Raw genomic sequence first — 10,472 nt, 5'->3', positions numbered from 1 at the left:
AGCCAGCTGGCAGAAGCAGCAGCATCCATATGGTGAGTCGATGCTGCTCAGGTCTGTTGGCTGCTGCTCAGAGCCACTAAGCATCCTTACAAACCTGTTGCAGACATCTCTTTTCCTGGGGGGAGGTGAAACATCGGGGACAATAAAAAGGTGGGGTACTAAGGGCATGCAAAAAAGGAAGAGTGTTTCTGCATTAGCAGCTGCAGTTGCTTTGAGCCATTGCTGGAGGTGTCTGCATGTGCATTGCTGGAAGCCTCTCTGCCCACACCCCATGTCTCTGGCGGCTGAGGATCCTTCATGCGTTGTTACGCATGTGTCAGGAAAAATGAGGTAGGGATGGAAACGGCTGCCTACCCATGTCTCTGTGGGACCATGTGACAGTACCTCCATGTTAAATGTTGAGCGTATGATGTGAAACCAATGCTTCATATATGCCATTTGAGAGGACTAGTGCAGAGAGCCAAGAGCAAATTCGCTGTCAAATTCCAGAGACCAATTCAAAGGGACCCCAGGGAATATGGACAACTGTGGAAACACCCTGGCTTTCCTGGAGTGTAGCTAATAGCCAGGTCTGGGTGAATCATGCAAGTTGGTGGTCACTTGGTGATTGTTGGTGGTCTGATCCAAATAAGTCTGCCCTCAAAAGCCTTTTACCTGCCCACAATCCTCAGCTATATTTGTCATTTATTTATGTCATCTGTACCCCATCTTTTCCACAATGGGCCCTCAAGGCAGCTTCTATCACTCCCCTCTGTTTACAACAACTTTGTGAGACAAATTAGGCTGAGAGCATGTGACTGGCAAAAAGTTACCCAGTGAGATTCCAGGGATTTGCACCTGGCTCTCCCAGATCCTAGTGTAAAATTTTAACAGCTACAGTACACTGGCTATTGTGTGGTGACTGCTACTGCATAGCAGCACGCAATCAAGCCTGGGTTGATCATGAAAGTTGCTTTGATGACTCCTCCCTCAACAGCCAAAACAACCCTGGAAAAGGACTTCCCTCTCCCTTTTACTGGTAGAAATAAAAGCTTGAAGACTGGCAATGTAGTTGTGGTTGCCTAGCAACAGGGACTGTGGGCATTCATTTCTTAAAGCTACAGGTGCCACTTCTATTATTTTGGAGAGTTTTACACATTCCACATTTTAAAAACAATTTCACGTTCCCTCCCCTTGCAAATCTGGGCCTTTTTCAGCTTTGTAGCAAAACCAGTCTTGTCTGTCTACTGCTCCAATATCTGGATTTAAGTATCGACCATTTTGGCTACATTGAGAATTAAATCTATTGATCATAGTTCCATAACATTCTGCATCCTTCTCTTGGAGGGCATTTATGGTGCTGCAGAATTAAATTATTTGGTGAAGAAGAAGAAGAAGGAGGAGGAGGAGGGAGGAGGGAGGAGGGGAGAAGAAGAATGGAGGAGGGAGGAGGGGAGAAGAAGAATGCCGCTTTTCCCTACCCGAAGGAGGCTCAAAAGCGCCTTACAGTCGCCTTCCCATTCCTGTCCCCACAACAGACACCCTGTGGGGTGGGTGAGGCTGAGAGAGCCCTGATATCACTGGCTGGTCAGAACAGTTTTATCAGTGACGTGGTGAGCCCAAGGTCACCCAGCTGGTTGCATATGGGGGAGCGCAGAATTGAACCTGGCATGCCAGATTAGAAGTCCGTGCTCCTAACCACTATACCAAACTGGCTTTGGTATAATACACCAAAGCCTGTATTATAGAGTGCTATAGCAATGTGACACTTCATTGATAATGGATACTTGTTCTGTGAAGTGCTAGGAAACTTTGATATCCATTCTGTGATACTGTAGCCCTGTTTAAAGTTTTGAGAATAGTTTATACCCTGCTTTTCTCTACCTTAAGGAGCCTCAAAATGGCTTATAATTTCCTCCCCCACAACAGTCACCACAACAGTGTGTGGAGCTGAGAGAGTTCTGAGAGAACTGAGACTGGCCCAAGGTGAGCCAGCTGGCTGCATGCAGAGGAAGTGGGGAATCAAACCAGACTGGAGTCCATGCTCTTAATCAATACACCATAAATAATCAGTAAGTTAAACCTCATAGTTTTCCATAATGTTTTACTGGAGTTAAACTATTTCCTGAGTTTAACACTGTTGGCTGAAGATGGGGAAGTGATCAGTGGTCTTCCTGTTAGCTTGTTCTGTCCACAGCGTGTTATTACACTTAGTAACTCTCTTTTCCTGTAGCCCCCATTCTTTTGAAATATTGAAATATAGAATGACGAACCATCAGGCTAACTGGCACCGTTACTAACCCCCCCCCCCCCCATGTGATCTTTTATGTCCATAAATAACTCACATCCCATGGTTGTTTTTGTTAACTGTCACAAAGAAAGGTCCCTTTCTTGGGAACCCTGAACATGTGTTCAGATGACATTGTTCAAAGTAAAGAGTTTGCAGGGCAAGTGTGTAGTAAAAGAACTCATCCTTTGCTACTTTAAAAGAACTCTCATTCCTGAACAAAATCAGGAGAGCTTGATTCCGTCAAGTAAGGCTGGCCGCGCTGCACAAAACAGTTTCGCCCATCTCATGCACTCTACAAACGGCCTTGGAGGACAAGTGCAAGCAAGTTGCATGTCGCATGTCGCTCTCCCCTCCCCGCCCCCCAGATACGCTCTCTACCAGTATTTCGCGGCATATCCGGGGTTAACTGGATCCCCTCCTCCTCCTGTCTGATCACATGGCACAGAGTTGCAATTTTAGACGGTCAGCTGACTAAGCAGTCACAGGACTGGATTGCTCAGTCATCCCCTTAATATCAGCGGGCGCGCGGGTGCAGGCACAAGCGAGCCGGGGGTTGCAGAGGTAGCAGAAGCGGATCCACCTGAGCACGTCACCGAATCTCCGCCATCCAGCCCAGCCGCTGCAGCTATGGGGCTCCGCTCTTTGCTCCTGCTGGCCTCTCTCGTAGCCGTTGGCTCGGCGCTGATCAGGTGAGGGTCGGCGGCTGAAGCCTGCCCGCAGGGCTCTGGGAGAAGATTGCAATGCAAACGCAGCCGGGCGGGCTCCCGAGAGTGGCCCGGGGGTCGCCCTTTGGAATCAACGTCCTCCCCGCTCCCCCTCCCCTTCCCTTCTTCCCGGGATTGAGGAGGGCGTGCCTGGAGCGAGCCGGCCGCGTAGCTAGGCTCTTGTCAGTTCAGTTTGCCTGGTCCAGGGATGATATTGTTTTCGCCATTGTTAATAAGCGTGCTCGTGAGATCATGCAGGATGGGGGGGGGGGGGGAGCTAATTATCTGATTGGGTCGGTCTGGCGGGAATCAAGATCCTTTCTTTTGGATTGCCGTGAGGTTGGCAGATCCCCCAAACAGAGCTAGCTTTTCTCTTGGTGTCCTCAGTGTTGAGCTTGCTTTCTCCAGGAAATTAGCCCATGTGTCTCACAAGATGAGTAGGTCATCCCTTGTTCTAAGCATGCTAAATGTTACTGAGTTCAGGGTTGTAGCCTAATTCTGACAGGTGAAGGTAACTTCTCAGTTTAATTTACAAACAGGGGTGTAGTTATGGGTCAGGGATCCACAGCTATGAATACACGTCCCCATTCTCCCTTTGTTTGTAATTGGTTGGGCCCAGTTTGGACCATTGCAATTAGTTGGAGCTCTAGATGCCCCGGGCTCTCATACCAGCACCTTGTAGAATTTAAGGGGTTAAATTTCTGAGACCTTCAAGACTGGAGGGAGGGGGGAGAGAGAAAAGATAAGTGTGGGTTGTCTTGCAATTAGTTTGTAGAGTTGAAGTGGGGCAACAGGTTATTGCCACAGAAAAAGGGCCAAGAATTTCAAGAGGTTATTAAGAACTGTATGCTTTGCTGTGTAAAGATAGCATTGAGAAATCTGATTTTTCTCCCCTATCCATCTTTAAGTAGACATCTGTGTGGTGTAGAATGGCAAAGAAACATTTTTCCTCATACTTGCTGGAAAACTTCAAGAGTAAAGAGGCAAACTGTAGTTGTACAAGAGTGTACGCAGGCACACAACCTGAAGTCTTTTCTTAAAAGATAAAAATCTTAAAGTGAGACTGTTTTTTATGTGCATGCACATTAGTGCATATGTTCTCATATACACACCCCTGCACATTAGACACCACCTATTGAAAGAGATTGCACTAGATAAGAAAGAAAAGCCATCATAATTTCATAGTGAGCAAACAAGTTTGATTGTTGATGTACTGACATGCAGAAAATACCTCCTACATGGCTGGCAGTTTTGTATGATTAAGATGCCTGGCTTGTTCTTAGTATCTAAATACAGGCAGTACAGCCACAATTAAAATAAATAAAAAGCCCTCTGCAAGAATATTAACCATATCCAGAAGACCTTCCCAAATTTATTTGAAAGGGGACCCACTGAGAGGCAAAGCTGAAACATTCCAGAGTTGGTTCTGTACTGGAATCCACAAATGTAGTCACTCATGTAAATTGTACATTTCTTTCTATTGACCAACAAGAATTGAGAAGGTTCTTCCACTTCCAGCATTGCAGAAAACTCTCCTGCCTTGTTAAGGAGGCATCAGTTCCTCTCTCTTTTCGTGGCTGCCCCAGAGCCTATCCATGAAGGGTGAAACTGACCCTTCTCTTAAATGCTTCACCATGTTGAGGACTTGAGGCAGATATGGAGACCAGGGTGGTGCCAAAATTCAGTAACTGGCCAGCCAAAATGTATGGGGCCCTTGTTTTCCACAGATACTGTTGACTAAAGAGGCTTTAAACTTGAAGTGATACTGGATTACTATTATCTCAGTGTACTGCTTTCTCTATACTGTAATGTGAATGTCTAGACCTATTATGCACGGCCGCTGAAACTGTGGCATGGAGAATGAGGAGGAGGAGGAGGAAGAAGCGAAGCAAACCAATTACGCATGGGACGGAACACAACGGTGGCAAAACCCAGAGTATCCGATTATGCACATGGATACTCCAGAGCCGCTTCTGGTTGCGTCCTGGTCCCGGGAAGCTCCACTTTCTTCCGCATCTTGCTAACAAGGCTTTTTCGGTGGCATACGTTGACTCTGCGCTCGGTTGCCGCCTGTGGTGTGCATAATTGGTGATTTTAGCCGCCACCATTCGACCCCGAATGCGGACTTTCCACTCCGTGCATAATGGGCCCTAACCACACTGAAATTTGCATCTCTTTGACTTCCTGTGGTGTGCTTTGATGAGTGCTGCTCTTCAGAAGCCTAACTACCTAAGAAACCTCTTTCACACCCACCCCTTACACACACACAGTGGTTCAAATTCCTGCTTAACCCTGAACTTGATGGGTTACTTTGTCACCTTCTTGTATTTAAGAGTGAGCATGAAGGTCTCAACGTGTAGTGAATGTTACTCTTGATGTGTTGGTCGTATTGAATTGACTGTGCACTAGAGAAAAAGGGCTCAAGCATAGGATGGGCATGGTATCAGGGCTTGTGTTCTGGAGACAGATGGCAGTTTTATACCTTGCTTGTAAGGGTTACCCTTTATTATTATACTTAAGATTGCAAATCTTTTAAATGCAAATCTAACTTAGAAGCATTTAATATTTGCAGATGACAGGTGTCATTTAAGAGTACTGTAATTAAATGCTGGATAGCGAATTTCCAGCAGTTCTCCTTACAACAAGCATACTTTTTAAAACAAACAAAGGAATTTCTAAAACTTGATCCACTAGGCAGGTTCTCATTACATAATGCCAAATTCTTTACAGAAGTAAATTAACAAGAATCTCTTAACTGCACACAGTCAAACCAGTTAACACCAATGAAGAATGTGATAACATAGAACCTGTTCCGTGTCTGTCCTTCAGAAGCAAAAGATGCTGCCTTTGCTGTAAAGGAAAGTGCCTCACAAGACCAGGGATTCCCAACCAGGGGCTCCCCAATCTTTCCCCTGCCTTAATGGACTCAGTTGCAAGCCATGCCTGGCATTGTCATGAAGGCAAGAAACCGGCTGTTTCCATTGACCTGTGGGTGGCATTCTCACATGGTTACCACGGCTGGGAAAGGGAATGGAGCCAGGATGCCTACTCCTGCTTCAAACGTCTCCTTTTCTCTCCCCCCCCCCGGTGTTTCTTAGGTGTGGCAGGGACACCTGTTGACATAATTTCCAGCCCAACTCCAGGGCTACTTGAAGCCTATTTCAGGCTTTCATGGTTAAAAGATTGATAAAGTCTGCACTAGATTGTGCTGATAACAAAACTGTTGCTTTGGTATTTAGCTCTTACTGGACACTTACTAGAACCAAATGAAAGAACCATTTCAGTATCAGCACTGTCTAGCTCTAGTTTAAGGGGGGGTGGTTTGGAGAAATGTCCAAAGGGTTACCTGTTCCAGTGAATGCAATGTGTGTCTTTTAAAATCAGGATCCCATTGAAGAAGTTCCCTTCCATGCGCAGCATCTATAATGAATATGGGAACAATATCCAAGACCTGATTGAGATGGGGGAAGTGCTGAAGTACAAATATGGGGGTCCGGGTGCAGATACTCCAACCCCAGAAGCTTTGAAGAACTACATGGATGTAAGTATAATAGCTGATCTTTCCTTCTTTCATGGCTGAACACTTTTTCCTCTTCTAACAATCAAGCTTTTGCGTTGTGGCAGAGCCCTATTTACTCCATGTTCCTGCCGTAAGCCAGGCCAGTACAGTAAGGGTCTGTTTATATTTGTACACTGAGCTTTCAAACAGCACATCATATAAACTTCAAACATCCAGTGCTTGGCTGTTTCAGTGATGAAATGGCTTGTTCTCAGCGTTGTTCTTTGGCAGGCACAGTATGTGGGCAATTTTATTTTGCCATATCCCATCCACACCCAGTGAAGTGCTTCACTCCTTGGGATGTGGCCTGCTTCTGGAGAAATCCATGTGGATATGGGCTCTAAGGTAGGCTAACGTTGATGGTGGTGATTGCTTCATGCAATTGGAACTACTGAAACAAACGGTGATGTGTAGGAGGAGAATGAAGAAATCAGTGACAATTAGTGTAGGTAAGGAACTAAGGATGAGTCCATTGTTTCCAAGGTTTGAACTTCTGTCATCTTACCCATCCTGTTCAAAGATGGTTATGCTGGAAAAGGAACAAAGGCTGTAAGCAGAATATTACTGAATGTAATGGTCAAATAACCGTAAAGCAGTGGACTAGATACAATCTTGGGGTTCTTGTGTTGGTTTGCTTGAATTTGTCTTGGAAAGCCCCTCCTCTGCTCAGCAAAATCTGGAACTTTCTTCCCGCCTGAGGAACCTGCTTCTAATTTCAATGGCTTTTTCTTCACATATGTTAGAGGAAGATTTCCTTAGGCTGCAGGAAGGCCTAAACTTGGTTAAGCAGAGTAGTAAAATATATGTCTTTCTTATTTATTTACTAGCAAGAAAGCCCATTGCAACCAGGAATGAAATGGGCATTAGGACCCAGGGGACACTGCCAGGCACAGATCTACCACCACCCCAACCCCCCCCCCTCTCTCTCTCTCTCTCTCTCTCAGCAGGAACCATAGCAGGTAATTAGGGCTGGTTTGCGGTTTCGCTGGGCTCTCTGAGTCTCTGTGTCTCTCGCTCATACACTGGCTCCTGCAGCATCTGAGAGCAAAGTGGCTAGCATCCAGGGAGGGAGGGAGCTGTAGGTGCAGGGCCAATCACGGCGTGGCCAGCTTTGCTGGCTGCACCCTGATTGGCCCTATTCCAACTTGGACAGCCAGGACACTTTCCACCCCCAGGGCTATTTCACAAATATTAAGAAGAACAATGGATAAGGATTTAGAACATTTATTACTCACCTTTCTTCCTTATGGAGCCCAAGGCAACTTACAACATAGAGGAAATACATATACATAGAAGAAACATAAAAACCAAACATTAAAAATCACAGTTCAGGACTCCTGGTAAACTCAATCAGATTTGGCCCTACATAAACTGTCTTCAGCTGCCTCCTAAAGGTTCAAAGTAAAGGTGCCAGGCATACCTCCCTGGAGAAGCAGCAATGGCTTTTCTTGGGAAAACTCTGCAAACTATTTTTCCCCTCTGACCACTCCTTGGAAAGCTGCTGTAACCTGCAAAATTGTGTTCTTTTTCCTTTCTGGTTTAATGATGCTGCAGTACAATGTCTGCTGGTAAGGCAATAGGAGAGTAAGAAATGTGAAATTAGTGAAGGAATAACTTCTACTAGGACCAGATAATGCTCATTTGCAGTATACGGGCTTTTAAGTTGCACAACTCTTCTCCATCTAGATGTTCAAAGATAAAAGTTCTAAAGGGGAAAAACAGATGACATGTTTGATCTTGGGCATGATGTCAAGACCAGTTTATATCTGTATTTGCATATTTTCATAATCTGGTTCAAAGCAGGCCATATGCTACTCTTCATTCAATCAAATTGTACTTAATCTTTCGGGGACAAGGCAGTAATAGAGCTGGTTCCCCTCAAAAACATACACAAGCCATATTTGCCCAGGCTAGAACTAATAAGAACTTGTAAGGAAATACATTGAGTAATACTTAGAGCTGTAGGCGGTGAATTGTTGAACATCTAAGACAGCCTTTGTCGCCTTTTTTACCCTTGAGAAACCTCTGAAATGTTCTTCAGGCTTTGAGAAACCCCCAGAGTATGCACAATATGGTTGGGAAGCATAACTGTGTACACACTCACCTAGGGCCACTCCCCTTCCCACCCCCTCCCCCTCCCATTCAGGAAAGCCTTCCAGGACCATCAAGAAATCCCAAGGTTTCACAAAACCCTGGCTGAGAAAGCCTAACCTAAGCCAGTGTACAAGGATAAACACATTTATGCATGTACTTTTACCGGAAGAGAGTTGATAGGAAACTGATATCCAGGACACTTCAGAAATTTATATTTCCAATTCTTGAGCTCAGAACATACAACACCAATATTTAGGAAATTTTGTGACCCATTGAGAGATGCTTTTGATTGTTTAAATGTACTAATGTAGAAATCCTGAAGGTCAGTAAAAAACAACAAAAAACAATGAAATCGCCCTCTCCCCTGCAAAAAATGAGATTTGTCTTGGTAAAAAGTTCTTTGTAATCTTCCAGTATGCAGGGATACTCTGTAAATAGCTGGTAATGCTGGTGTTTATCCTGTTATTTTACAACACATTCTTTGATTGAGCTGGTTAACCAAAAAGTGGATTGTTCCCCATTTCTAGCAGCTGTCACGCTGAAGGAAAGCTTGATCATGAGGTCATAAATGATTACAGAGATAAATTATCCTTTATTACTCTTTAATTACATCACTGCAGGTATAAAAGTATACTAAAAAGATAGCATTTGTGTTTAGTTTTTCAATGGCATTCTTATAGGTGAAGCAGAGATTCTGTTTTGGTTGCTGTCAGTATTGGAGCTAGTAGTCTGTTAAGTAATATGCAAGGAGAATGCTAGGCAAGTTTCTGATTCCTTGACTGTTACAAGTTTTCAGAGTCTCGATTTTATGATGTATATAGAATCTCTGTAAAATAGTTCATCTTCTGTTTTCTCCATGATGCTCAGGGTTTCTCCTGTCCTCCATTTAAGTCTTACAAAAACTTTGTGAAGTAGATTTGGTTGAGCTTTCGCATTCCTAACTTGAAACTTTAACCACTATACCATGCTGATGAGTTGAAAAGATAATTCACAAGCTATTAACAGCATTGTGTCATAGCTGTTAATATTTTACATCAGGCAAAGGCTAGCAATACCCAATCATGCTTGTTATTTCACTGTAATGAGGTCTCTGTGCTTCCTGTTTCTACCAGTTGTTCTGAATATGGAAATGTGGAGCCTGAGAATTACAGTCTGAAAGACGTTTATATCCAAGCAATTTCAGTGAAGTTAAGAGGATTTGTTTTGAAGAAATAAGGTTAGGATCAGGCTGTTTGTATTCTTATATTCTGGCTCATCTTTAAAACACAAATTTGCAAGTCTCATGTGAACTGAGAAAATATGCAGCCATGTCTGCTAATTGCAGAAACCGACCAGAGGGCTGGGTGTCGGCGTTCCTGAACTGTTTTATCTCCCTGTTGACTTAATTAATGTCTTCCTCCCTTATTTTTATATTCCCTTTTTTTTTTTATTGTGGCAGGGCACAACTCTTCACAGTTCTGAAAATTCTAAACCTTACATTTTGATGGATCCCTTTAAAGTAGAATAGAAATTACTTCAAAGTGAGTCTCCAACCCCAGCATACGGTTGTGGGTAACACTGAAGGAACTAGAAGAGGAGCTCACATTGCCCTAGTTTCTGCAAAGAAACTACAATGCTAATACAGAAAAGTGCTGCATTATAGACTCTTAGTCCAAGATTTTCTGTGTTACTGGGTTGGACACTCATTCCATTAGCTCCCACATCATAAAGGTGATGAGAGAAGTGGTCTTGTATGATTAAGTAGCTATAGTGATTGATCTGGAGACATAAACATATAGTGATTGATCTGCAGAACATAAACAATTGGATTCCATGGTGGAGAACTTTTCATTTATATACCAGATGA

General features: G+C 44.0%; 1 protein-coding gene across 1 annotated transcript in view; it reads left to right on the top strand.

Annotated features, from left to right (window-relative positions):
• Window positions 1-2,721: 2,721 nt before the first annotated feature.
• The window catches only part of CTSD (cathepsin D), a 43,179-nt gene continuing 35,428 nt past the window's right edge, over window positions 2,722-10,472 (top strand). Inside the window, exons 1-2 of the mRNA XM_077321492.1 lie at window positions 2,722-2,958; window positions 6,358-6,514. Of these exons, the coding sequence (XP_077177607.1) occupies window positions 2,897-2,958; window positions 6,358-6,514 (219 nt within the window). The 5' untranslated portion in view covers window positions 2,722-2,896. The remainder of the gene's footprint in view (window positions 2,959-6,357; window positions 6,515-10,472) is intronic.

Source organism: Paroedura picta, chromosome 2 (genome assembly GCF_049243985.1).
Source record: "Paroedura picta isolate Pp20150507F chromosome 2, Ppicta_v3.0, whole genome shotgun sequence".
NCBI lineage: Eukaryota > Metazoa > Chordata > Lepidosauria > Squamata > Gekkonidae > Paroedura > Paroedura picta.
This window is presented reverse-complemented; position numbering and strand designations above follow the sequence as displayed.